At 38.7% G+C, this 26,030-nt stretch overlaps 6 protein-coding genes and 2 long non-coding RNA genes across 8 annotated transcripts; 4 read left to right on the plus strand and 4 right to left on the minus strand.

The window, feature by feature from the left end:
- The first annotated feature begins 1,010 nt into the window (after positions 1 to 1,010).
- Positions 1,011 to 3,946, plus strand: LOC143182348 (uncharacterized). Its single transcript, XM_076383301.1, has 3 exons — positions 1,011 to 1,782; positions 2,605 to 2,995; positions 3,681 to 3,946. Exons 1-2 carry the CDS (start codon positions 1,654 to 1,656, stop codon positions 2,788 to 2,790), a joined length of 315 nt encoding a protein of 104 aa, XP_076239416.1. The 5' UTR covers positions 1,011 to 1,653; the 3' UTR covers positions 2,791 to 2,995; positions 3,681 to 3,946.
- Positions 3,947 to 5,546: 1,600 nt separating this feature from the next.
- On the minus strand, positions 5,547 to 6,194 carry LOC143182454 (uncharacterized). Its single transcript, XR_013002434.1, has 2 exons — positions 5,861 to 6,194; positions 5,547 to 5,767 (listed from the first exon to the last, which is right to left on the minus strand). It is a non-coding gene; the product is annotated as an uncharacterized LOC143182454 (long non-coding RNA).
- A 163-nt stretch (positions 6,195 to 6,357) lies between these two features.
- Positions 6,358 to 6,935, plus strand: LOC143182479 (uncharacterized). Its single transcript, XR_013002445.1, has 2 exons — positions 6,358 to 6,621; positions 6,715 to 6,935. It is a non-coding gene; the product is annotated as an uncharacterized LOC143182479 (long non-coding RNA).
- A 1,516-nt stretch (positions 6,936 to 8,451) lies between these two features.
- On the minus strand, positions 8,452 to 11,387 carry LOC143182347 (uncharacterized). Its single transcript, XM_076383300.1, has 3 exons — positions 10,616 to 11,387; positions 9,403 to 9,793; positions 8,452 to 8,717 (listed from the first exon to the last, which is right to left on the minus strand). Exons 1-2 carry the CDS (start codon positions 10,742 to 10,744, stop codon positions 9,608 to 9,610), a joined length of 315 nt encoding a protein of 104 aa, XP_076239415.1. The 5' UTR covers positions 10,745 to 11,387; the 3' UTR covers positions 8,452 to 8,717; positions 9,403 to 9,607.
- A 7,010-nt stretch (positions 11,388 to 18,397) lies between these two features.
- On the plus strand, positions 18,398 to 20,165 carry Rtc1 (RNA terminal phosphate cyclase 1). The gene is made up of 7 exons (XM_076383242.1): positions 18,398 to 18,559; positions 18,721 to 18,960; positions 19,036 to 19,202; positions 19,283 to 19,457; positions 19,524 to 19,674; positions 19,753 to 19,857; positions 19,932 to 20,165. Exons 1-7 carry the CDS (start codon positions 18,418 to 18,420, stop codon positions 20,074 to 20,076), a joined length of 1,125 nt encoding a protein of 374 aa, XP_076239357.1. The 5' UTR covers positions 18,398 to 18,417; the 3' UTR covers positions 20,077 to 20,165.
- Positions 20,166 to 20,361: 196 nt separating this feature from the next.
- On the minus strand, positions 20,362 to 21,876 carry LOC143182304 (tRNA-specific adenosine deaminase 1-like). Its single transcript, XM_076383241.1, has 3 exons — positions 21,191 to 21,876; positions 20,859 to 21,110; positions 20,362 to 20,726 (listed from the first exon to the last, which is right to left on the minus strand). Exons 1-3 carry the CDS (start codon positions 21,874 to 21,876, stop codon positions 20,447 to 20,449), a joined length of 1,218 nt encoding a protein of 405 aa, XP_076239356.1. The 3' UTR covers positions 20,362 to 20,446.
- Positions 21,877 to 21,941: 65 nt separating this feature from the next.
- On the minus strand, positions 21,942 to 23,351 carry LOC143182306 (uncharacterized). Its single transcript, XM_076383243.1, has 6 exons — positions 23,188 to 23,351; positions 23,006 to 23,086; positions 22,810 to 22,917; positions 22,435 to 22,721; positions 22,150 to 22,351; positions 21,942 to 22,081 (listed from the first exon to the last, which is right to left on the minus strand). The coding sequence occupies exons 1-6, from the start codon at positions 23,246 to 23,248 to the stop codon at positions 21,942 to 21,944; spliced, it is 879 nt and encodes a 292-aa protein (XP_076239358.1). The 5' UTR covers positions 23,249 to 23,351.
- A 278-nt stretch (positions 23,352 to 23,629) lies between these two features.
- On the plus strand, positions 23,630 to 25,961 carry LOC143182302 (DDB1- and CUL4-associated factor 13). The gene is made up of 7 exons (XM_076383240.1): positions 23,630 to 23,820; positions 23,899 to 24,296; positions 24,375 to 24,543; positions 24,614 to 24,761; positions 24,876 to 25,176; positions 25,511 to 25,674; positions 25,746 to 25,961. Exons 1-7 carry the CDS (start codon positions 23,751 to 23,753, stop codon positions 25,831 to 25,833), a joined length of 1,338 nt encoding a protein of 445 aa, XP_076239355.1. The 5' UTR covers positions 23,630 to 23,750; the 3' UTR covers positions 25,834 to 25,961.
- Positions 25,962 to 26,030: the final 69 nt, after the last annotated feature.

Raw genomic sequence — 26,030 nt, forward strand, 5'->3', positions numbered from 1 at the left:
CTCAAATTTTAAGTGAAAAGTGAACTGATAATATTAAAGCCTATTGTGTGTGTTCAACGTGTGCTTAGTATGTATAGTATAGTGTAGTGTATAATGTTCTTTCTCTTTTTTCATGGGTCAAACGAACATTGGATGAAAACAGCTCATTCAGAGGTAACAGATATTTGGAGACGATGTGGACCTCCATGGACGCTGAACGTGGCTTGCGTGACACGGTCCATGGTACGCAGTTATTCAACACGTAGTAAATACCACGGGAAACGCAATTGTATTGTCAAAGCAACTGTAATGTAAAATATTCAACTACATTAACACCACCAACCCTATTCCCAAACTTCCTCTTGAAAGAAATAAAGACATACCCGAGTTTAGAGTAATTTCTCCCCTTAGAGTTAAGCTAGAAGGACAGGGTAGACATTGAATGCTCCATTAAGGAGCAAGGATAGGTGGGACTTTCGCATTTTCCAAGTCCTTTATTTATTCAGATATATAACTATAATTTTTGAAACCCCAATTCTTTTCTAAAGTAATTGAAGCTATAGATAGCTAGTTTTTTGAGTAACTGTTAACTGGAAAATTTTCGGAATATAGTAAAATTAGATAATATTTTGAATGTGCTACTAATAGGCGCGCTTTAGAAAGCTTTCGTGTTGTATAAAATTGGGGCTGTTCGTATCCTAGGCCGATGTATCCCCACCGTCAATACACAGCCCAGAGATAGGACGTTCTGGAGACATGATTAAAGTTGCCCGGTTTCTTAGTGCGATTTTACAATAAGAAGGCGTAAATATCGTGCATGACCAGCGCAACACGTTCCTCAGCAGTGTTGCGATATGCGGGGACAAAAGTAGAGGAGTGGGGATAGCGTAGGAAAGATAATCAAGTGGTAGGCGATACCCCCCTATCCTTCTTATGTCCCGGCGCATCCCAGCGCTGCTCCTCAGTCATTCCTGTGACGTCGAAGGGTGCGGGTCGTGGCGGTTTTTGAGCTGTTTTTAGGTCAGCCTCATCTGACCCACGTCAAAGGCCCTTGGGACTTCGCGGGTACGCCATCCTTGGTCAGTGATCAGTCCATGCGCTGCGGGATACGAAGCATCCATCGAGGAACGACATCAAGTGGACAACTTAATCATTCATCCTCCTTAGGCACTGATAAGTATTGGTCCCATTTTTAATGAAAAGTGAGCTGCTAACATTAGTGGCTTCTGTGCATATGCGCGCCTGAGCTTAGTGTATGGGTAAAGTGTCTGTTGGACGTATGCTTAGTGTGCATAATGTAGTGCATAATGTAGTATTATTATTAATCTCGAAATTTCAGTTACAGATTCCCCCCTCTTCTGGTCGAGAATGTATAAATACCCTTGCAGAACGATGAATTTCTCAGTCGCGCTTGAACCTCCAGAGAGTGCAGATCGTTCTGGTGATTCTATGGTGGAATTTCTCTGGAGTCTACTCTGTTTTTCTGGATTGCCATAGTAACTGGACAGACGCCACCGCTTGGATTACTCTGACCAGTGGATAACTTGGCCTTTCATCACACTATACCTCTGATAAGTATTGCTCAAATTTTAAGTGAAAAGTGAACTGCTGATATTAATGCCTATTGTGTGTGTTGAACGTGTGCTTAGTATGTATAGTATAGTGTAGTGTATAATGTTCTTTCTCTTTTTTCATGGGTCAAACCAACATTGGATGAAAACAGCGCATTCAGAGGCAAGAGATATTTGGAGACGATGTGGACCTCCATGGATGCTGAACGTGGCTTGCGTGAGACGTGCCATGGTACGCAGTTATTCAACACGTAGTATATACCACGGGAAACGCAATTGTATTGTCAAAGCAACTGTAACGTAAAATATTCAACAACATTAGCACCAACCCTATTCCCATACTTCCCCTTAAAAGAAATAAAGACATACCCGAGTTTAGAGTAATTTCTCCCCTTAGAATTAAGATAGAAGGACAGGGAAAACATTGAATGCTCCATTAAGGAGCAAGGATAGGCGGGACTTTCGCATTTTCCAAGTCCTTTATTTATTCAGATATATGATTACAATTTTTGAAACTCCAATTCTTTTCTAAAGTAATTCAAGCTATAGATGGCCAGTTTTGAGTAACTATTAACTGGAAAATTTTCAGAATATAGTAAAATTGGATAATATTTTGGATGTGCTACTAATAGGCGCGCTTTTGAAAGTGTCCGCGTTGTATAAAATTGGGGCAGTTCGTATCCTAGGCCCATGTATCCCCACCGTGAACACACAGCCCAGAATTAGTATGCCCAGTATACTCGTGCACAATGACATTGACATACGCTCCGTGGTAGATAGAGATAGGACGTTTAGGATACCTGATTAAAGTTGCCCGGTTTCTTAGTGCGATTTTAGAATAAGAAGGCGTAAATATCGTGCACGACCGGCGCAACACGTTCCTCAGCAGTGTTGCGATATGCGGGGACAAAAGTAGAAGAGTGGGGATAGCGTAGGAAAGGTAATCAAGTGGTAGGCGATACCCCCCCTCTTTTTCTTATGTCCCGGCACATCCCAGCGCTGCTCCTCAGTCATTCCTGTGACGTCGAAGGGTGCTGGTCGTGGCGGTTTTTAGTCTGTTCCTAGATCAGCCTCCCCTGACCCATGTCAAAGGCTTTGGGACTTCGCGGGTACGCCATCCTTGGTCAGTGTTCAGACCATGCGCTGCGGGATACGAAGCATCCATCGAGGGCCGTCAACAAGTGGACAACTTGACCCTTCAACGTCCGTGACCACTGATAAGTATTGCTCCCATTTTTAATGAAAAGTGAGCCTTAGTGTGCAGTATGTAGTGTATAACGTTTTCAATTTTGTTTTCCGAGATCAAACAGACACCAGATGAAAACATCGCATTCAGATGCAGCTGGAGTCTCTGGAGCATTACTGGAGTCCACTGGATCCTCCTTGGGTGATGAACACAGTTTGTGTGGGTTTCTATACACTATGCAGCTACCGAATAGTGAATGGCAAGTAAAGTGCAATTGTTGTATAAAATATAATGTAAAATATTCGAACACATTCATCCCAATCCAATTCCCATACTTCTTCTTAGAAAAAAAATAAAGATATAGGAGAGTTGAGAGCAATTTCTACCCCAAAAATTAAGATGTAAGGACAGGAAGGACTTTGAATATTCCATTAAAGAGTCAGAACAGACGGGTCTTTCATAGTTTCAAAGTGCTTTATTCGTTTACATACGCGACTAATATAATTTCAAGTCCAAATTTCTTTCTAAGGTAATTCAAGTTTTACATTAGTCAGTTTTCATTTATTATTCATTTATTATGTTCATTTGTTATAAGACGATGACGATGTAGAATATTTAACGAAGGCAGTAAAGACTGTAATATTTCGAATATTTTATTAAAATAAAGGTAGATGGAACTTTGAAAGTTTTCCTAATGTATAAGATTAGGGTTGTTAGCAGCCTATCCACGCGCGTCCCCACTCAACCCAAAATGTCCATGCCCCGTAATGTCATTCGTTCCGTGGCAATCGAAGAGATAGGACACTTTAGATAACTCGTTATTTCCAAGGCACTTGAGGTATATAATTCGAGTTTTCCAATAAGCATGGCCATCAATATTTAGCAAACGATTGAACAGTAAAATGAAGCCACCTTATAACATTTCATTTTTCTTTATTCTTCAGGGGTTAAACAAGCATCCAACGAAGCGTCGCATCTCCAGGTTAATCTGTGGAGAACGGTGTAACCATTTGTCGTGGCAAGATGTCCTCCAGGAACGTCACAACGTGGAAAAGTGCGCGCAGCTTACGGCATTCGAGTGAACTGCATGTGGCGCCCTCACTTTTCCACTTTATGACGTCACTGGAAGACATTTTGGAAACGATCCCGCAGCACCAACGCCCTCCTCAATCGCTTCTGAGACTTTGGAGGAGACAGATCGTGGCAGTCCTTGGTTAATTGCTTCGGCTGTCCCATATTAAAGGCCCATGGGACTATAAGGGTGCGTCACCCTAGAGCAGGGAGCAGGCCATGCGCCACGAGATACAGAACATCCATCGAGGGACATCATCAAGCGTCTTCAGTTGAAGAATGTAATCATAGGTAAGGTTTCAGTTTAAATCTTCCTTTTACGTCTTTGATGAGCCGACTATTAATCTTATATCTATCTGTTTCAGGCAAGGTAGCCAGCATGGTTGTATGGCATGCATTGACACGACAGGAGGAATGCAAAGTACTTTACTGTCAAGAAGCTTCGTCGTGAAGATAGAGGATAACTGCTTGCATTTGTTGAAAAATTGTGTGTGTCATGATGTGTATTAATTATATGTGTTAAAAATTGATCTTTATGTTGTATGTACAAAATACGTCTGTATAAAATCCTCTGCCTTAAAAAAATAAAAGTCTTTGTAGAAATAACCATGTGTGCTTATTTACACCACAATCTTGCCATGTTCCTTTCATATCCATTCGGTAATCAAAATTCCATTTTCCTTCAATTTTTCGATAGATCTCCTTGCATATCATGTTCTCCTAACACTTCAGCAAATTTCGGGCAAAAGATAAATTCCGTTACCCGACAATTTTTTGACAGACCTCTTCGCATATCATGTTTTCCTAATAACTTAGTCGATTTTTGGGCAAAAGCTGAATTTTGATTCCCGCCAATTTTTGGTAGACCTCCTTGCATATTATGTTATCCTAATAACTTAGTCGATTTTCGGGCAAAAGCTGAATTTTGATTCCCGCCAATTTTTGGTAGACCTCCTTGCATATCATGTTATCCTAATAACTTAGTCGATTTTCGGGCAAAAGCTCAATTTTGGTTCCCGCCAATTTTTCGATCGACCTCTTTGCCTATCATGTTCTCCTATTAACTTAGTCGATTTTGGTCAAAACTGAGATTCCGTTTCCCGCCAATTTTTCGAGCGACCTCTTCGGCTATCATGTTCTCCTATTAACTTAGTCGATTTTGGCCAAAACTGAGATTCCGTTTCCCGCCAATTTTTCGATCGACCTCTTCGGCTATCATGTTCTCCTATTAACTTAGTCGATTTTGGCCAAAACTGAGATTCCGTTTCCCGCCAATTTTTCGATCGACCTCTTCGGCTATCATGTTCTCCTATTAACTTAGTCGATTTTGGCCAAAACTGAGATTCTGTTTCCCGCCAATTTTTCGATCGACCTCTTCGCCTATCATGTTCTCCTATTAACTTAGTCGATTTTGGCCAAAACTGAGATTCTGTTTCCCGCCAATTTTTCGATAGACCTCCTCGCATATCATGTTCTCCTGATACTTTTGCGCATTTAAGGGACAAGCTAAAGTCCGTTTCCCGTCAATTTTTAAAGATGCTGCGATATCTCTTTTTATATCATGTTCTCCTCAAACTTTTGCTTATTTTCTTAGCAATATATAACTTTGGGGCAGGAATAAATGCAAGTATGAGGAGAACATGATACTAAAAGGGGTCTATTCTTTACATATCGTTTGCTATGTGCTAATGGTTAGGAAACAGGATTTGTGATGGAAGAAATAAATCATGAATCGCATGTACCTTTTACTACTGTCTTTTTATTGTTATAAATCAAGTTACATGATATATAAAATACATTTCAACTTATGCAAGCTGTGTTCAGGACTCACAGAGGTTCCAATCGGCACCAGTCGTCTGACGTGCTCCACGAACTGGATTCATATTATCGCTTCACCGCGACAGGCGTCAAAGAAAGACTCAGGAGAAAGTGATGCTTTCACTCGGTGTCTCGTTGACCTCTGAAAAAGGAACAAAGCCATATTCACTACGGACACTATATACACTCTAATATATCGACGAGCGCACACAAGATATTAATGCTGGTCGCTCACCTTTTGTTTAAAACGTGCGCAGTACTTGTCAGTGGTCAAGGTAGTCCAAGGGATGTCGGCTGGTCACCAGCTGTCGTAGTACAGGCAGCCATCTTGAACCGGGACGTAGCACACCCTCCAGAGGGCGCTGTTGTCTGGCATCCCCGCGGCATATGATACGATCACTTCCTGATGAGCTGAGGATGTCCTTGCGGATCATCTTTGAGGACGGGATCCACGAAATGCTAACCCGAGAAGCGTCTGAGGACCACTACGATCCGCACTCTTCCAAAGCTCGCGAACGACTGAAGAAAGAGACAGCTTTTGACCCTCAGAAAACCCCTTCTTTGTAACCGCATTACTGCCAGTCCTGTGCTGCGGAAGTAGTCCGAACTTGAAATGTTTCCATAAAATCTCGATAGATGTCGGGTCAAAACAAGCCTGAACTTGAGTGAACCGAGTATTTACTAGGTCAGAAAAGGACAGACACGTTATTCAGTCGCTCGCGAGGTTTCGAAGGGTGCGGATCGTGGCAACATTCGGTTGGATTTTAGGCTAGCCTCCCCTGGTTCATATCGAAAACCCGTGGGACGTTCAGGGTGCGCAATCCTTGTTCAGTGATCACATCAAACGCCGCGGGATTGCCAGACAACAGCGCCCTCTGGAGGGTGTGCTACGTCCCGGTTCAAGATGGCTGCCTGTACTACGACAGCTGGTGACCAGCCGACATCCCTTGGACTACCTTGACCACTGACAAGTACTGCGCACGTTTTAAACAAAAGGTGAGCGACCAGCATTAATATCTTGTGTGCGCTCGTCGATATATTAGAGTGTATATAGTGTCCGTAGTGAATATGGCTTTGTTCCTTTTTCAGAGGTCAACGAGACACCGAGTGAAAGCATCACTTTCTCCTGAGTCTTTCTTTGACGCCTGTCGCGGTGAAGCGATAATATGAATCCAGTTCGTGGAGCACGTCAGACGACTGGTGCCGATTGGAACCTCTGTGAGTCCTGAACACAGCTTGCATAAGTTGAAATGTATTTTATATATCATGTAACTTGATTTATAACAATAAAAAGACAGTAGTAAAAGGTACATGCGATTCATGATTTATTTCTTCCATCACAAATCCTGTTTCCTAACCATTAGCACATAGCAAACGATATGTAAAGAATAGACCCCTTTTAGTATCATGTTCTCCTCATACTTGCATTTATTCCTGCCCCAAAGTTATATATTGCTAAGAAAATAAGCAAAAGTTTGAGGAGAACATGATATAAAAAGAGATATCGCAGCATCTTTAAAAATTGACGGGAAACGGACTTTAGCTTGTCCCTTAAATGCGCAAAAGTATCAGGAGAACATGATATGCGAGGAGGTCTATCGAAAAATTGGCGGGAAACAGAATCTCAGTTTTGGCCAAAATCGACTAAGTTAATAGGAGAACATGATAGGCGAAGAGGTCGATCGAAAAATTGGCGGGAAACAGAATCTCAGTTTTGGCCAAAATCGACTAAGTTAATAGGAGAACATGATAGCCGAAGAGGTCGATCGAAAAATTGGCGGGAAACGGAATCTCAGTTTTGGCCAAAATCGACTAAGTTAATAGGAGAACATGATAGCCGAAGAGGTCGCTCGAAAAATTGGCGGGAAACGGAATCTCAGTTTTGGCCAAAATCGACTAAGTTAATAGGAGAACATGATAGGCAAAGAGGTCGATCGAAAAATTGGCGGGAACCAAAATTGAGCTTTTGCCCGAAAATCGACTAAGTTATTAGGATAACATGATATGCAAGGAGGTCTACCAAAAATTGGCGGGAATCAAAATTCAGCTTTTGCCCGAAAATCGACTAAGTTATTAGGATAACATAATATGCAAGGAGGTCTACCAAAAATTGGCGGGAATCAAAATTCAGCTTTTGCCCAAAAATCGACTAAGTTATTAGGAAAACATGATATGCGAAGAGGTCTGTCAAAAAATTGTCGGGTAACGGAATTTATCTTTTGCCCGAAATTTGCTGAAGTGTTAGGAGAACATGATATGCAAGGAGATCTATCGAAAAATTGAAGGAAAATGGAATTTTGATTACCGAATGGATATGAAAGGAACATGGCAAGATTGTGGTGTAAATAAGCACACATGGTTATTTCTACAAAGACTTTTATTTTTTTAAGGCAGAGGATTTTATACAGACGTATTTTGTACATACAACATAAAGATCAATTTTTAACACATATAATTAATACACATCATGACACACACAATTTTTCAACAAATGCAAGCAGTTATCCTCTATCTTCACGACGAAGCTTCTTGACAGTAAAGTACTTTGCATTCCTCCTGTCGTGTCAATGCATGCCATACAACCATGCTGGCTACCTTGCCTGAAACAGATAGATATAAGATTAATAGTCGGCTCATCAAAGACGTAAAAGGAAGATTTAAACTGAAACCTTACCTATGATTACATTCTTCAACTGAAGACGCTTGATGATGTCCCTCGATGGATGTTCTGTATCTCGTGGCGCATGGCCTGCTCCCTGCTCTAGGGTGACGCACCCTTATAGTCCCATGGGCCTTTAATATGGGACAGCCGAAGCAATTAACCAAGGACTGCCACGATCTGTCTCCTCCAAAGTCTCAGAAGCGATTGAGGAGGGCGTTGGTGCTGCGGGATCGTTTCCAAAATGTCTTCCAGTGACGTCATAAAGTGGAAAAGTGAGGGCGCCACATGCAGTTCACTCGAATGCCGTAAGCTGCGCGCACTTTTCCACGTTGTGACGTTCCTGGAGGACATCTTGCCACGACAAATGGTTACACCGTTCTCCACAGATTAACCTGGAGATGCGACGCTTCGTTGGATGCTTGTTTAACCCCTGAAGAATAAAGAAAAATGAAATGTTATAAGGTGGCTTCATTTTACTGTTCAATCGTTTGCTAAATATTGATGGCCATGCTTATTGGAAAACTCGAATTATATACCTCAAGTGCCTTGGAAATAACGAGTTATCTAAAGTGTCCTATCTCTTCGATTGCCACGGAACGAATGACATTACGGGGCATGGACATTTTGGGTTGAGTGGGGACGCGCGTGGATAGGCTGCTAACAACCCTAATCTTATACATTAGGAAAACTTTCAAAGTTCCATCTACCTTTATTTTAATAAAATATTCGAAATATTACAGTCTTTACTGCCTTCGTTAAATATTCTACATCGTCATCGTCTTATAACAAATGAACATAATAAATGAATAATAAATGAAAACTGACTAATGTAAAACTTGAATTACCTTAGAAAGAAATTTGGACTTGAAATTATATTAGTCGCGTATGTAAACGAATAAAGCACTTTGAAACTATGAAAGACCCGTCTGTTCTGACTCTTTAATGGAATATTCAAAGTCCTTCCTGTCCTTACATCTTAATTTTTGGGGTAGAAATTGCTCTCAACTCTCCTATATCTTTATTTTTTTTCTAAGAAGAAGTATGGGAATTGGATTGGGATGAATGTGTTCGAATATTTTACATTATATTTTATACAACAATTGCACTTTACTTGCCATTCACTATTCGGTAGCTGCATAGTGTATAGAAACCCACACAAACTGTGTTCATCACCCAAGGAGGATCCAGTGGACTCCAGTAATGCTCCAGAGACTCCAGCTGCATCTGAATGCGATGTTTTCATCTGGTGTCTGTTTGATCTCGGAAAACAAAATTGAAAACGTTATACACTACATACTGCACACTAAGGCTCACTTTTCATTAAAAATGGGAGCAATACTTATCAGTGGTCACGGACGTTGAAGGGTCAAGTTGTCCACTTGTTGACGGCCCTCGATGGATGCTTCGTATCCCGCAGCGCATGGTCTGAACACTGACCAAGGATGGCGTACCCGCGAAGTCCCAAAGCCTTTGACATGGGTCAGGGGAGGCTGATCTAGGAACAGACTAAAAACCGCCACGACCAGCACCCTTCGACGTCACAGGAATGACTGAGGAGCAGCGCTGGGATGTGCCGGGACATAAGAAAAAGAGGGGGGGTATCGCCTACCACTTGATTACCTTTCCTACGCTATCCCCACTCTTCTACTTTTGTCCCCGCATATCGCAACACTGCTGAGGAACGTGTTGCGCCGGTCGTGCACGATATTTACGCCTTCTTATTCTAAAATCGCACTAAGAAACCGGGCAACTTTAATCAGGTATCCTAAACGTCCTATCTCTATCTACCACGGAGCGTATGTCAATGTCATTGTGCACGAGTATACTGGGCATACTAATTCTGGGCTGTGTGTTCACGGTGGGGATACATGGGCCTAGGATACGAACTGCCCCAATTTTATACAACGCGGACACTTTCAAAAGCGCGCCTATTAGTAGCACATCCAAAATATTATCCAATTTTACTATATTCTGAAAATTTTCCAGTTAATAGTTACTCAAAACTGGCCATCTATAGCTTGAATTACTTTAGAAAAGAATTGGAGTTTCAAAAATTGTAATCATATATCTGAATAAATAAAGGACTTGGAAAATGCGAAAGTCCCGCCTATCCTTGCTCCTTAATGGAGCATTCAATGTTTTCCCTGTCCTTCTATCTTAATTCTAAGGGGAGAAATTACTCTAAACTCGGGTATGTCTTTATTTCTTTTAAGGGGAAGTATGGGAATAGGGTTGGTGCTAATGTTGTTGAATATTTTACGTTACAGTTGCTTTGACAATACAATTGCGTTTCCCGTGGTATATACTACGTGTTGAATAACTGCGTACCATGGCACGTCTCACGCAAGCCACGTTCAGCATCCATGGAGGTCCACATCGTCTCCAAATATCTCTTGCCTCTGAATGCGCTGTTTTCATCCAATGTTGGTTTGACCCATGAAAAAAGAGAAAGAACATTATACACTACACTATACTATACATACTAAGCACACGTTCAACACACACAATAGGCATTAATATCAGCAGTTCACTTTTCACTTAAAATTTGAGCAATACTTATCAGAGGTATAGTGTGATGAAAGGCCAAGTTATCCACTGGTCAGAGTAATCCAAGCGGTGGCGTCTGTCCAGTTACTATGGCAATCCAGAAAAACAGAGTAGACTCCAGAGAAATTCCACCATAGAATCACCAGAACGATCTGCACTCTCTGGAGGTTCAAGCGCGACTGAGAAATTCATCGTTCTGCAAGGGTATTTATACATTCTCGACCAGAAGAGGGGGGAATCTGTAACTGAAATTTCGAGATTAATAATAATACTACATTATGCACTACATTATGCACACTAAGCATACGTCCAACAGACACTTTACCCATACACTAAGCTCAGGCGCGCATATGCACAGAAGCCACTAATGTTAGCAGCTCACTTTTCATTAAAAATGGGACCAATACTTATCAGTGCCTAAGGAGGATGAATGATTAAGTTGTCCACTTGATGTCGTTCCTCGATGGATGCTTCGTATCCCGCAGCGCATGGACTGATCACTGACCAAGGATGGCGTACCCGCGAAGTCCCAAGGGCCTTTGACGTGGGTCAGATGAGGCTGACCTAAAAACAGCTCAAAAACCGCCACGACCCGCACCCTTCGACGTCACAGGAATGACTGAGGAGCAGCGCTGGGATGCGCCGGGACATAAGAAGGATAGGGGGGTATCGCCTACCACTTGATTATCTTTCCTACGCTATCCCCACTCCTCTACTTTTGTCCCCGCATATCGCAACACTGCTGAGGAACGTGTTGCGCTGGTCATGCACGATATTTACGCCTTCTTATTGTAAAATCGCACTAAGAAACCGGGCAACTTTAATCATGTCTCCAGAACGTCCTATCTCTGGGCTGTGTATTGACGGTGGGGATACATCGGCCTAGGATACGAACAGCCCCAATTTTATACAACACGAAAGCTTTCTAAAGCGCGCCTATTAGTAGCACATTCAAAATATTATCTAATTTTACTATATTCCGAAAATTTTCCAGTTAACAGTTACTCAAAAAACTAGCTATCTATAGCTTCAATTACTTTAGAAAAGAATTGGGGTTTCAAAAATTATAGTTATATATCTGAATAAATAAAGGACTTGGAAAATGCGAAAGTCCCACCTATCCTTGCTCCTTAATGGAGCATTCAATGTCTACCCTGTCCTTCTAGCTTAACTCTAAGGGGAGAAATTACTCTAAACTCGGGTATGTCTTTATTTCTTTCAAGAGGAAGTTTGGGAATAGGGTTGGTGGTGTTAATGTAGTTGAATATTTTACATTACAGTTGCTTTGACAATACAATTGCGTTTCCCGTGGTATTTACTACGTGTTGAATAACTGCGTACCATGGACCGTGTCACGCAAGCCACGTTCAGCGTCCATGGAGGTCCACATCGTCTCCAAATATCTGTTACCTCTGAATGAGCTGTTTTCATCCAATGTTCGTTTGACCCATGAAAAAAGAGAAAGAACATTATACACTACACTATACTATACATACTAAGCACACGTTGAACACACACAATAGGCTTTAATATTATCAGTTCACTTTTCACTTAAAATTTGAGCAATACTTATCAGAGATAAAGTTTGATGAAATGTCAAGTTGGCCACTGGTCAGAGTAGTTCAAGCGGTGGCATCTATGCAGCGACTATGCCACTCCACGAAAACAGGATAGAGTCCAGGGTAGTTTCAACCACAGAATCACCAGAACGATCTGCACTCTCTGGAGGTTCAAGCGCGACTGAGCAGTTCATCGTTCCCCAAGGGTATTTATACCTTCTCGACCAGAAGAGACTGAATCTAAAACTGAAATTTCGCGGTTCATAATAAAACACTTCACTATACGCATTAAGGCCACGTCAACCAAACACTTTGCGTATACACTAAGCACGCGCGCGCACACGCACACAGGCTGATAATGCTGGCGGCTCACTTTTCATTAAAAATGGGAGCAATACTTATCTGTGGTAAAGTATGGATGAAAGGTCAAGTTGTCCACTGGTCAGAGTAGTCCAAGTGGCGGCGTCTGTCCAGTGACTATGGCACTTCACGAAAACAGGCTAGAGTCCAGGATAGCTCCATCGCAGAAACACCAGAATTATCTGCACTCTCTGGAGGTTCAAGCGCGACTGAGGAATTGACCGTTCTGCAAGGGTATTTATACCTTCTCGAACAGAAGAGGGGAAATCTGGAACTGAAGTTTCTAAATTAATAGTAAAACACTACACTATGCACACTAAGCATACGTCAAACAGAGACTTTATCCATGCACTCAGCACGCGCACACCCAAGCACCCAGGGTCTTAATACTGGCGGCTCACTTTTCATTAAAAATAGGAGCAATACTTATCGGTGGTCAAGGAGGATGAATGATCAAGTTGTCCTCTTGATACTGGCCTGGATGGATCTTTCGTATCCTGCAGCACATGGTGTGAACACTGATCAAGGATGGCGTACCCGCGAAGTCCCAAGGGCCTTTGACATGGGTCAGGGGAGGCTAATCTAGGAACAGACTAAAAACCGCCACGACCAGCACCCTTCGACGTCACAGGAATGACTGAGGAGCAGCGCTGGGATGTGCCGGGACATAAGAAGAAGAGGGGGGGTATCGCCTACCACTTGATTACCTTTCCTACGCTATCCCCACTCTTCTACTTTTGTCCCCGCATATCGCAACACTGCTGAGGAACGTGTTGCGCCGGTCGTGCACGATATTTACGCCTCCTTATTCTAAAATCGCACTAAGAAACCGGGCAACTTTAATCAGGTATCCTAAACGTCCTATCTCTATCTACCACGGAGAGTATGTCAATCGCATTGTGCACGAGTATTCTGGGCATACTAATTCTGGGCTGCGTATTGACGGTGGGGATACATGGGCCTAGGATACGAACAGCCCCAATTTTATGCAACACCAAAGCTTTCAAAAGCGCGCCTATTAGTAGCACATTCAAAATATTATCTAATTTTACTATATTCCGAAAATTTTCCAGTTAACAGTTACTCAAAACTAGCTATCTATAGCTTCAATTACTTTAGAAAAGAATTGGGGTTTCAAAAATTATAGTTATATATCTGAATAAATAAAGGACTTGGAAAATGCGAAAGTCCCACCTATCCTTGCTCCTTAATGGAGCATTCAATGTCTACCCTGTCCTTCTAGCTTAACTCTAAGGGGAGAAATTACTCTAAACTCGGGTATGTCTTTATTTCTTTCAAGAGGAAGTATGGGAATAGGGTTGGTGCTAATGTTGTTGAATATTTTACATCACAGTTGCTTTGACAATACAATTGCGTTTCCCGTGGTATTTACTACGTGTTGAATAACTGCGTACCATGGAACGTCTCACGCAAGCCACGTTCAGCATCCATGGAGGTCCACATCGTCTCCAAACATCTGTTGCCTCTGAATGCGCTGTTTTCATCCAGTGTCCGTTTGACCCACGAAAAAAAGAGAAAGAACATTATACACTATACTAAACACCCTAGGCTCACGTCAAACACACGGACAAAAGGCTTTAATATTAGCAGTTCAGATTCATTTAAAATTTAAGAAATACTTATCAGTGGTAAAGTATGATGAAATGTCAAGTTATCCACTGGTCAGTGTAGTTCATGCGGTGGCATCTGTCCAGTGACTATGGCAATCCAGGAAAACAGGGTAGAGTCCAGGGTAGTTCCATCACAGAATCACAAGAACGATCTGCACTCTCTGGAGGTTGAAGCGGGACTGTGAAGTTCGTCGTTCCCCAAGGGTATTTATACGTTCTCGTGCTGAAGAGGGGGAATTTGCAACTGAAATTTCGAGATTAGTAATAAAACACTGCACTATACACATTGGGCATACGTTAAACAGACACTTTACCCATGCACTAAGCAATTCGCGCACTAGCACACAAGGTATCAATGCTGACGACTCACTTTTCATTAAAAATGGCACAAATACTTATCATTGGTCAAGGGCGATGAATGATCAAGTTGTCTACTTGATGACGGCCCTCGATCGATGCTTCGTATTTTGCAGCGCATAGTCTTATCACTGTTTAAGGATGGCGTACCCGCGAAATCCCATGGGCTTCTGATATGGAGCAGACGAAGCTCGCGAAGAAATTAACCAAGAACTGTCATGACCTGCTTGCTTCAAAATCTCACGAGCAAATGACGAGGGATTTGGTCGTGGAGGGTCGTTTTCAAAATGTCTTCCAGTGACGTCATAGAGTGGAAAAGTGAGGGCGCCGCATGCAATACACTGAATTACTGTGACTTTCGCGTTCTTCTCCACGTTGTGACGTTCCTCGAGGACATCTTGCCCCGATAAATGGTTACACCGTTCACCACAGATTAATCTGAAGATGCGACGCTTCGTTCGATGCTTGTTTGATCCCTGAAGAAGAATGAAATATGAAACGATATAAGGTGAAAATGGTAAAGGGTAAAAATGATATAATACTTATCAATGGTCAAGGATGACGAATGATCAAGTCGTCCACTTGATGATGTCCCTCGATGGATGCCTCGTATCTTGCAACACGTGGTCTGTTTAGTGATCAAGGATGGCGTACGCTCGAAGTCCCACTGGCCTTAGACATACGTCAGGGGAGGCTAATCTAGAAACAGACTAAATGCCACTACGACCCGCAACCTTCGAAGTCTCAGGAGCGACTGAGGATCAGTGCTGAGATTTGCCGGGACATAAGATGAAGATGGGGGGTATTGCCTACCATTTGAGTCTCTCTCCTACTGTATCCCCACTGTTCTGCTTTTGTCCCGGCATATCGCAATATTGCTGAGGATCGTATTGTGCCTGTTGAGCAGGATGTTTACGCCTTTCTGTTTTAAAATCACACTAAGAAACCGGGCAACTTTAATCAGGTCTCCAGAACGTCCTATCTCTGGGCTGTGTATTGACGGTGGGGATACATCGGCCTAGGATACGAAGAGCCCCAATTTTATACAACACGAAAGCTTTCTAAAGCGCGCCTATTAGTAGCACATTCAAAATATTATCTAATTTTACTATATTCCGAAAATTTTCCAGTTAACAGTTACTCAAAAAACTAGCTATCTATAGCTTCAATTACTTTAGAAAAGAATTGGGGTTTCAAAAATTATAGTTATATATCTGAATAAATAAAGGACTTGGAAAATGCGAAAGTCCCGCCTATCCTTGCTCCTTAATGGAGCATTCAATGTTTTCCCTGTCCTTCTATCTTAATTCTAAGGGGAGAAATTACTCTAAACTCGGGTATGTCTTTATTTCTTTTAAGGGGAAGTATGGGAATAGGGTTGGTGCTAATGTTGTTGAATATTTTACATTACAGTTGCATTGACAATACAATTGCATTTTACGTGGTGGATAACTGCGTACCGTGTAACGTCTCACGCAAGCCACGTTCAGTGCCCATGGAGGTCCACATCGTCTCCAATCATATGGTTGTCTCTGAATGCGAACTGTATGACGACCTACGTGATCCGTGTCCAGCATCCACGGGGCTTCAAACCGACTGCAGGCATCTGCTGCGCGTTCCCTTAAGTGGATTTGTGTTTTATCGCTTCACCGCAATAGATGCCTATAGGAGACCACAAAGAATGCAATGTTTTAATTCAGTGTATGTTTGAACTCTGAAAATTGAGAGAAGACACTACGCCATAAACACTAATAAGGAATAAACACCTAGCGAAATGTGCACTGAGTTTTGCGTTCCACTTCTTTTGGAATACTGGCCAAACAGAACAGTTTCACAAAATAGGAAGGAGCACCTTTGCCTCATTACTGGAGAAATTAATGATTATAACTTCTAAAATTTTTTAATGGGTGAATAGCGTAACGATATCTACGAATTTTATCACAGTTTCTAATTACTTAACAGAGGAAGTCTATGCATGAATTTTGGATTTAATTTGGATTTCCAAAATATTTTTTTGTATTTTGGGAATACTGCGTTATTTTAATTTTTTGAAATCGGTTCATATATTTCTTAACACATTATTTGCTGCATCTCGTTGCTTCTTATGAGATATATATTAGAAATATGTTGAAATTTGAATGAGCAAACAAATCACATGTGAAACACATTTGTTTGGACACATTTCGCAATGTTCCCTTGTAAGCACACGCCAAATAGACACTCTAAACGTACACTAGATATACACAAGCACTCACAATATATTAATGTTTGCAGGTCACTTTGTTTTTAAAATTTAAATAATACTTATCGGTGCCGTAGCGATGGTAGTCCAGGAAGAAAAGGTGATCCACGGCCAGGGTGTTGCTACGTGCCAGGGAGGATAGGCAGAACGATCTACACTCTTCGGCGGCTGCGAAGCGACTGAGAAATTCTTCGTCCTCCCGGGGTATTTATACGTGTCCTCTCGCTCAGTAGAGGGGGCAGCCATTGAAATTTCGAGATTAATGAAACAAATAATTTTCGAAAGATTGAATATTTGTAATTTCTCGGTAATAAAATATACAGACATTCGCAAGATTGTTAATTTGGAATAATTTTACTGCTCAAAAAATGTGTATAATTTCCACAATGATTTATAGTTTTCTATATTTAAAAAAAAAATACATAGTGGAAGATGTTGGTTAAATACATACTTTACAACTAAAGTTCTTTCAACTGAAATGTATTTTATTATTAGTTTTGATTTTATCATATATCTAGTAAGAATTTATTTAAGTAATACTCGACATTAAATTTCAATTATTACTTACTGTTGCTTATTAGAGAATTATAATGCTCAAATACAAAGCTTAATATTTGCGGACTCTTCGAAATATCCTGTTTCTTAGACTGTTACTAAACGAATGACGACTTTTCCGAATTTCACCATTCAAGTAGTAGGGATAAGCTAGCAACCTAAGCATATACTTCCAGGAAAATATGTATATACCTGGAAAATGTAAGCAACATCTGGTACAACTTTAATAATTGTTCTTCAAGTTAAGTTAAGCAGAACAGAACGTCATAAAACCTCACTAAAGAGTGTGCCAACGTTAAATTTTGGAATAGTGGCAGTTCGGAATATGTACAAAATAGAGAAGACTGAAAAATTCAATTTTGAATTTATGCGAGTATTACCAGTGGTCAAGATGTGTACTGGCCAAGACAGGTCAAAGGGTCACGGCTGTGCAAAAGCCATGATAGTTTAGATCCCTACCTGTCTGAATGCTTCTGAGCAAATAAAGAATTTTTCGTCAAAACCAGAAGAAGGGGGCCAATGATAAATATTGTAAAATTAATCAAATGGAGAATAACTTACGAAGAATTTGATATATCAATTTTTTCTATACATTATTTATGATCAAAACTTATGCAAATATATGTTATTTTTCTATAAAAATGTATCAGTAAACGCAACGTAAGATTATTTTTAGTAATTTAAATTATTTTAAATTCGGAATATTTCGCAGTAATATCTAATTTTGGCTTCTACCGCTCGTGGCGTTGTAATCTTATTCTAGACTCGTCGATAATGTCGAATGTGATATGAAAATGGTAAGGGAGTTCGCGGCTCTAGATTAATGTGTACTTAATGCCTCTAGGCTGTTTTGTTTATTATTGCACGTGTCTATAAAACATGCCAAGTAAAGTAAGAAATAAAATATTGACGTACGAAGGTTGTAATTATTTACGATATCGTTTACTGTTATCCACGTTATCGGGTAAACCTGTGCAGATAACAGACATTCGAATTAAAGAAGATGACCCGGGGCTTAAAGGTTACTTCTAGACATTGTTTCATGTATTCTTTCTATCTTTTTTTTATCAAATCAATGGAATGATTAAATCAAATTGTTATACAAAAATTTATTTTTGCATTAAATTCTTTATACCTAAATCTCATTACCTAATATATATTTTTCATTTTTTTCTTTCTCAGAATATGAAGTAAGCTTTATACGTTTACTAGATAAAATTACAAATGGATCTAGGATAGAATTAAATGAAACTGGGACTAGTTTATATTATAGTCCTGGTTTATTAAATGGTGGTGATTTAGAACATGACTGTAGCTTGCAACGAGGTATTGGTTACTATTTAGAAGGAATTATGATCTTAGCACCATTTTGCAAAAAAGCAGTTGATATAAAACTCAGGGGGATTACTAATAATACTACAGGTAAATAAATAATTCATAATAGGTATGTCAAATCTATGTGGAGGATAATTAAAATTATTTGGTTTTATTTTTAAGATCCATCTGTAGATCGAATTAAAGCATCTGCTGTACCAATAGTAAAAAAATTCTTAGCGGGTGATAACGAAGTTATACTTGACATTAAAAAAAGGGGAGCAGCGCCTAAGGGTGGTGGAGAAATTCATTTCAAATGCCCTGCTAGTCGTAATCTCAAAACAATTCAGGTATACCTTATTCATTAATTTAACACAACTTTTTCTACTATCACTATGTACAATTTCATTTAAAAAAATTATATTTATAGCTTCAGAACAGTGGAATGGTAAAACGAATAAGAGGTACTGCATGCAGCATACGTGTTTCTCCAGCCATTTCTAATCGAATTGTAGAGTCTGCCAAAAGTGTATTATTAAAGTTTCTACCAGATGTTTATATTCATACAGATCACCGTAGTGGTGCATTTAGTGGAAAATCTCCAGGTAAACATCTATTATTATTCAGTTTCAATGCACATTAATTACTCAAAATGTTTATAAATGTATTAGGCTTTGGAATAAATTTATCTGCTGAAACTACCACTGATGTTGTTTTTGGTGGAGAAGCACATTCACCTCACATGACAACAGGTTCATTACCTTGTGTTCCAGAAGATCTTGGTAAAGAAGCAGCTATGAAACTAGTTGATGAAATTTATCGGTATGGCTAATATATAACTTTAGTTTCTATCCAACATTAAATAGTTAAAACATCACTTATAAGTTTGTATAATTTTAGGAATGGATGTATAGACTCACCTTTTCAAAGCATGACAGCAATGTTCATGGCACTAGGCAAAAAAGATGTTTCAAAAGTTGTAATAGGACCTTTAACACCAGCAATGTAAGTAATTGTCGATTTTGATAATAAATAAACTTATAAAATTATGAACACTAAATATAATATCACTTTTGCAGGATACAGTTTTTACGCGACTTACGAGATTTTTTTGGAATCGTCTTTAAAATTGAACCATTGAAAGAAGAAGATGAAGTATTAGATCAAGTTGTTTTAACTTGTGTAGGTGTTGGATATACCAATATAAGTAAACGAACACTGTAAAATATTACTTACATTCTGTTATACATATTAGTTTTATAAACTACTGAACTATTGTAACAATTTTGTATAATAAAACGTATTTAAGAAGATATCCTTTATATTTACGTTGAAAACACTAACATACGTACAGCACCACTCCGATGCGACTTCTCAGTTCAAACGACAAGACGAAACTGCGTATCGAAACCTAAAAACTACTCGGCTCGTCTTTGTTTTCGCGCGAAAGGCTGTGGAGGGGAGAAAGGTGCGCGGCAGCCACAAGCCATAAATTTAAATGTTTCACCATTTAAAGACCTTCACAGACTAACGTATATTTTCTCGAACTCGTAGCGCGAATTGGAAATGAATTTGTATCGAGGAAATACTGCATTTACAATATGAATGTTTGCAAGCGTGTTGGTTTAGACGGCCACGCGTGAAAGGACTCCGACTTTAATGTCTTCCATGTGCGTTGATAACTTTTTGCTAACTTTTTATAATCTAAATATGTCATTTTCTTTGGATGCCTTACATTGCAAACAAAATTCTGGTATTTATCACAAGTCCGTAGAAATAATTCCAGGAAAGCTTTTCTCGTCACAAGTAAATTGCTAGCCTTCTTTTTCTTCGTAGCTCCTTGTTTTCGACCCTCGACTGCTACTTCTGTATGCCTGTCAGTGAAAGATTAATAAAATGACTTCCATTTCTGCAACTAATTTTACTGCAGCTATTAATCTCAGACAAAATTATGTATCGAAAACTTCTATTTTAGAGCAAAACAACTTTACACATGAAAACATTACCGATTTTTTACAGCACACCATATGATACTTGATGGACATGGGTGACGCCTCTCATAATTTTTCTGTTTTTTGAAAGATAGGTTAGCTTGCATGATTTTCAATTTACAAGTGTCTTTACCGAATCGTTTGTATAATCCACGTTCCATAGCTTCTAAAGAAAAAGGACATTCGCCTCCAACTATGACAGTTTCCATTTTTATTGTAGGTACTAATATCGACAAAAGAGAACCTTGTAATCCAAGAATATTCCACCTAAAAATTGTACAAACATGCAAAACACTGTATAAACGCTATACTATAATTATAATATAACTCTGTGGAGTTTTACTTACTTTGCCATTTTATCCGAGCAGGATAGACTGAGTGTAGGATTTCCTCTTCCTGGTTTAGTACGTAATGGTCCAACAACATGATAGTTTATTCCAGGTAAACGAGGATCTTGATATTGTTCTGCTTTAACACATTTCGCACCTGTTCTATATATATCAATTATTGGTTCGTTATTTTTGTTATTACATGATTCTGTGATTATATCTCCTTCATCACAATCGTATTTTCCAATTTTTGTTAAAGGTTCATCATTTCTGTCAAACTTTTCTTTTGGAAATATAGAACAATCTCCACAAGGTGTTTGACTTGTGAAAAAATGAAATGATATTCCTTCAAGAAGTTGAATTTTTTTCGTATCATCCATGGTAAAAATATCACTTTTAGAACCACTAAGTAGTAGGTCAATTTGTTCATATAAATATCTCAAAAAGGCACGTCTGGCTAGAACTTCAGCGTGAGAATCACTTAACCTACAACCTTCTTCATACAGCTTTGTATTTATTAAGTCTACCTCCCCTAAGCACTTTGTTCCTGTAGCAAGAGCTACCAAAGATAGTGAACAATTGCATTTTTGCAATACTATACCTGACAATACAGTCCATTCTTTTTCTGATGGTTTACCAGTTTTATTAAGTGTTCTATATTTTTCTATACAAAGTTCTGCAATCTGATCTGCAAGATCTTCCATGCTATTATAATTAACATGAAACTCATACCATTGATCTAATTGTACTTGACGATTTTTGAATTTATTTAACAGACATTAGAAGGATCCCAAGCATACTTATGTTGAGGCAAAGAAGATAAAGCTTTCATATTTTCTTCATCAATAATAAAATTTAGCTGAATATTATCTCTTATATGTTCTTTTTTCACAGCTTTTGGAATAACACCTACAATATTTTAAATGATACTTATTCGTTTCAAATAACGAATAATTTAATTTAAAAAAGTATATTACCAATTCCCTGTTGTAAAGCCCACTTTAATAATAATTGCGCAGGTGATACTTTAAGCTGAGAAGCTATTTGTGTTACAACAGGATCTCTTAGAAGGTTGGTATTACTACTAGTTCCTAAAGAAGAATATGCTTGTACATGAATGCCTTTTTGGTTGCAGTAATTAATTAATTCTTCTTGGCGATAGTGTGGGTGACATTCAACCTGTAATATAATGATACAGTTCAAATTTTAATATTACTATATATCCAAAATATTTATTACTATATGTAATGAAGTCATTTTACTTGATTTACAGCTGGTGGTACACCTTCACAATTCTGCAATAATTCTTCTAAATGATTTATTGTATAATTTGATACACCTATAGACCTCAACAATCCCTTATTCTTTAAGTCCACTAATTTATTCCAAGTCTTCGCTCGTAAACTTGGATTATTTGTAGAATTTTCTGGTATACGAGTAGCCCCTGGCCAATGAATTAGATACAGATCAATATAAGTAGTATTAAGTGCTTTAAGAGATCTCTGTACAGATGTTTCTATCCCTATTGGATCTCCATGTTCACTTGGAGCTGTCAAAAAAATTTTGTATTAATAGAATTTAATATGTACTATTTCTTCTATTATTAGCAAAGACATTATTAATTGATTAATATATACCAAGTTTGGTTGTAATAAAAATATCGCTTCTTTGGAGATTATATTTAGGTAATAAATTTGTTAAAGCGTAACCAATGTCCTCCTCATTTCTGTAAACTACAGCTGTATCTGTAAATTACATACATATATACTGTATCTTTTATAAATAAAATACATTATTATTAAATAATATATTTTCTCAAATCTGGATACATACCAATGGAACGAAAACCTACTCTGAAGCTTTCATCGACAACTTGATATATTGTATTTCTTCCTTGAATTCTGTATGTTCCAACTAAAATTAGAATGATTCAATATTTAATATTTAATAATAAATAACGTTTCACAATATGTATAAATTATAATTCTATATATTTTCTATTCAAATAAGCTTACATCCAACAAGGGGCATAACGTAGCCACTTGAGAGACGAACATTTTGCACTGTATTGCTCATAATATTAAACCTAATCTATGCAAATTATTATTAATATTTCTGTACAGCGTACATTACTGTCATTCCATTTATTTATTAATACAAATATAATCACTTCCTATAATGTCAACTCATGTGATCTCATAGAAGCATTTGTAATAAAAATAAATAAATGTTTAGAACAATGAAAAAGAATATATTAGATGATAAATCTATTCTAAATTTCATTAATGGCGATGCTGTGTTGTGATTTGTTTGCGAATAGTTTTAATTATTGTGAACACAGCATAAGAGATGCATGACCAATGAAAACTGGAACCGAAAAAGTGCCAGAGTTTCGCCTCTAGAAATATGAAGATCCATGCTTTTCACATGTGAAACAAAAATATGAACAGAGGCTAATAGCAGCTGATGTGCCTATAATTCATTCTATTTCGTCAATAATGTGACACGTGTTTAATGACATTATAACGTGTATGTTGAACACTTGCATTAACTCCAATTGTTACTATTTGTTATCAGAATGAAAGTGAAAGTACTAACAAGAAACCCGGATGAATATTTGCGAGAAACAAAACGTGATATTCACAAGGGTTAGTTTCATTTAATTCTATGTTTTAAATATTAATAATATTTGAATATTGATTACTTATTACTTATACTATTTATAGTTCCCAGAAATTACGATCCAGCACTGCACCCTTTCGAGGCAGCAAGAGAATATACCAGAGCTTTAAATGCTGTAAAATTAGAGAGAGTGTTTGCAAAACCTTTCATAGGATGTCTAGAAGGTCACAGAGATGGGGTATCTACTGTGTGTAAACATCCTGGAGAATTGTCTACTCTTCTCAGTGGGGCGTTTGATGGAGAACTAAGAATATGGAATCTTACTCAAAGAATTTGTAATCGCTCGTTTTTGGCACATGATGGTGCTATTCGTGGAATTGTATTTGATGTAAATGCTGAACACTTTATTACTATTGGCGATGACAAAACTATTAAAATATGGAAAGCAGAGAAAGCGATGTTTGACGAAGAGGAGGAACCAACAAATACAATTATTAGTAAAGTAAGATTTGAAGCATTAAATAACAAAAGGAACCATTTTATTTCGGGTATTAAATCTAACTTTATGAATATTTTGTAGAACATAATAACTGGAATCACTCACCATCGAACTCAACCAATATTTGCAACTTGTGGTGAAGTCTGTCAACTTTGGGAAGAAACCAGGAATGAACCAATTCGTACATTCAAATGGGGTGTTGATAGCTTGCATGATATTAAGTACAATCCTGTTCAAGAAAATTTGTTTGGTAAATATTAAGCTTTACCTAATGTGTGAGAGTTTGTTCTAAAACTGTACATATTTATTAATATTTGTAGCTGCTTGTGCCAGTGATCGTAGCATAATCTTATATGATGCCAGAGAAACTGGTCCTCTGCGAAAAGTGTTTATGAAGTTGAGGACTAATAAAATAGCTTGGAACCCCATGGAGGCTGTAACTTTCACATGTGCTAATGAAGACTATAAGTATGTGTTTTGTGTCTTAATCATTACTTCTTCTAAACTAATAGCAATATTAAGATACATAATCGCGAGTTTTTAATGTATCTAGTTATTAAATTACGTATATTTTTGTTCTAGCTTATACAGCTATGACATTCGTAAATTAAAAGCACCAGTAAATGTACACATGGACCACACAGCAGCTGTAATTGACTTGGATTACTCACCAACCGGTAGAGAATTCGTGTCCGGTAGTTACGATAAGTCCATTCGTATTTTCGAATGTAGTAAAGGTCACTCGCGCGAGATTTATCACACGAAACGTATGCAAAGATTGACGTGTATGGCATGGTCGCTGGATAACAAATATATCGTTAGCGGAAGCGACGAAATGAATATTCGAGTATGGAAGGCGCGAGCTTCAGAGAAGCTGGGCGTGGTATGTAGCTGCGCTTACTGCTCATTCACTACTGTGCCCTGCATCCTGCCCGAAATTTTTCCTTGCAAGCTGGCCCTCGCTATCCCCACCACTTTTTGGAATTGCCTTCATAAGTGGAGCGCCAGCGGCCCCTACCTGATATAAACAAATGTACCCTAAACTATTGTGTATCCCTGTCTTACTTGAACTCTCTATTTATTTTACGCTAAAGTAAAATTTATACAAACCTACCCTTATAATTTGACCAAATTCGGTCTTGAACAAGATACAAGGCACTTTTTTAATCTCTTGTTTCCTAATGACACAATAAATTAACTAATGAAATGTGTTACAGCTAAGACCTAGAGAAAAGGCAGCTTTGAATTATAGTGAGGCACTGAAAGAGAAGTTTGCTGCACATCCACAAGTTAAGCGAATCGCGCGACACAGACAGGTTCCGAAACACATTTATAATGCAAAAGCAGAACTGCGAACGATTCGAGAGAAAATCAAACGCAAGTATGTATCTTTTAATTATCGAACCCATTGTTCGCTGAATTATTTTGTTACATCTAATCGTTTGTTTAAAGGGAGGCCAACAGACGCGCGCATTCCAGACCTGGAACGGTGCCTCATGTTTCAGAAAGGAACAGACCTATTGTTCGACAAGATATGTAATAAATCCTTGTTGCTGTACTTTACAAATTTTTCTATAAATAAATATCACCTACCTTTTGTCTCATTTAATTATAGTCGCATAATTAAGAAAGTTCCTGCAAATGTATCTCCTTACTTTGAATATACGATTTTTTAAGATATAAGCTTGTTTGAAATCCTTTTTTATTTCATGTCGGTCTAATCTTTCAAGGGCGATT

Source organism: Calliopsis andreniformis, chromosome 8 (assembly GCF_051401765.1).
Source record: "Calliopsis andreniformis isolate RMS-2024a chromosome 8, iyCalAndr_principal, whole genome shotgun sequence".
Classification (NCBI taxonomy): domain Eukaryota; kingdom Metazoa; phylum Arthropoda; class Insecta; order Hymenoptera; family Andrenidae; genus Calliopsis; species Calliopsis andreniformis.

What these genes read in the sequence shown, in the direction of transcription:
- LOC143182304 (XM_076383241.1), bottom strand. Translation starts at nt 21,876, where the DNA reads ATGGAAGATCTTGCAGATCAGATTGCAGAACTTTGTATAGAAAAATAT. An exon ending in TGCTCGGATAAAATGGCAAA is followed by an intron (nt 21,111 to 21,190) that starts GTAAGTAAAACT and finishes TACAATTTTTAG; the next exon opens with GTGGAATATTCTTGGATTAC. An exon ending in TGGTGTGCTGTAAAAAATCG is followed by an intron (nt 20,727 to 20,858) that starts GTAATGTTTTCA and finishes TTTCACTGACAG; the next exon opens with GCATACAGAAGTAGCAGTCG.
- LOC143182347 (XM_076383300.1), bottom strand. Translation starts at nt 10,744, where the DNA reads ATGTTCTTTCTCTTTTTTCATGGGTCAAACCAACATTGGATGAAAACA. An exon ending in CTTGCGTGAGACGTGCCATG is followed by an intron (nt 9,794 to 10,615) that starts GTACGCAGTTAT and finishes GGCGGTTTTTAG; the next exon opens with TCTGTTCCTAGATCAGCCTC.
- LOC143182306 (XM_076383243.1), bottom strand. Translation starts at nt 23,248, where the DNA reads ATGAGCAATACAGTGCAAAATGTTCGTCTCTCAAGTGGCTACGTTATG. An exon ending in CGTTATGCCCCTTGTTGGAT is followed by an intron (nt 23,087 to 23,187) that starts GTAAGCTTATTT and finishes TTCTAATTTTAG; the next exon opens with TTGGAACATACAGAATTCAA. An exon ending in TACCACCAGCTGTAAATCAA is followed by an intron (nt 22,352 to 22,434) that starts GTAAAATGACTT and finishes ATTATATTACAG; the next exon opens with GTTGAATGTCACCCACACTA.
- LOC143182348 (XM_076383301.1), top strand. Translation starts at nt 1,654, where the DNA reads ATGTTCTTTCTCTTTTTTCATGGGTCAAACCAACATTGGATGAAAACA. An exon ending in CTTGCGTGAGACGTGCCATG is followed by an intron (nt 1,783 to 2,604) that starts GTACGCAGTTAT and finishes GGCGGTTTTTAG; the next exon opens with TCTGTTCCTAGATCAGCCTC.
- Rtc1 (XM_076383242.1), top strand. Translation starts at nt 18,418, where the DNA reads ATGCCAAGTAAAGTAAGAAATAAAATATTGACGTACGAAGGTTGTAAT. An exon ending in AGATGACCCGGGGCTTAAAG is followed by an intron (nt 18,560 to 18,720) that starts GTTACTTCTAGA and finishes TTTCTTTCTCAG; the next exon opens with AATATGAAGTAAGCTTTATA. An exon ending in GATTACTAATAATACTACAG is followed by an intron (nt 18,961 to 19,035) that starts GTAAATAAATAA and finishes TTTATTTTTAAG; the next exon opens with ATCCATCTGTAGATCGAATT.
- LOC143182302 (XM_076383240.1), top strand. Translation starts at nt 23,751, where the DNA reads ATGAAAGTGAAAGTACTAACAAGAAACCCGGATGAATATTTGCGAGAA. An exon ending in CAAATACAATTATTAGTAAA is followed by an intron (nt 24,297 to 24,374) that starts GTAAGATTTGAA and finishes AATATTTTGTAG; the next exon opens with AACATAATAACTGGAATCAC. An exon ending in TGTGCTAATGAAGACTATAA is followed by an intron (nt 24,762 to 24,875) that starts GTATGTGTTTTG and finishes TTTTTGTTCTAG; the next exon opens with CTTATACAGCTATGACATTC.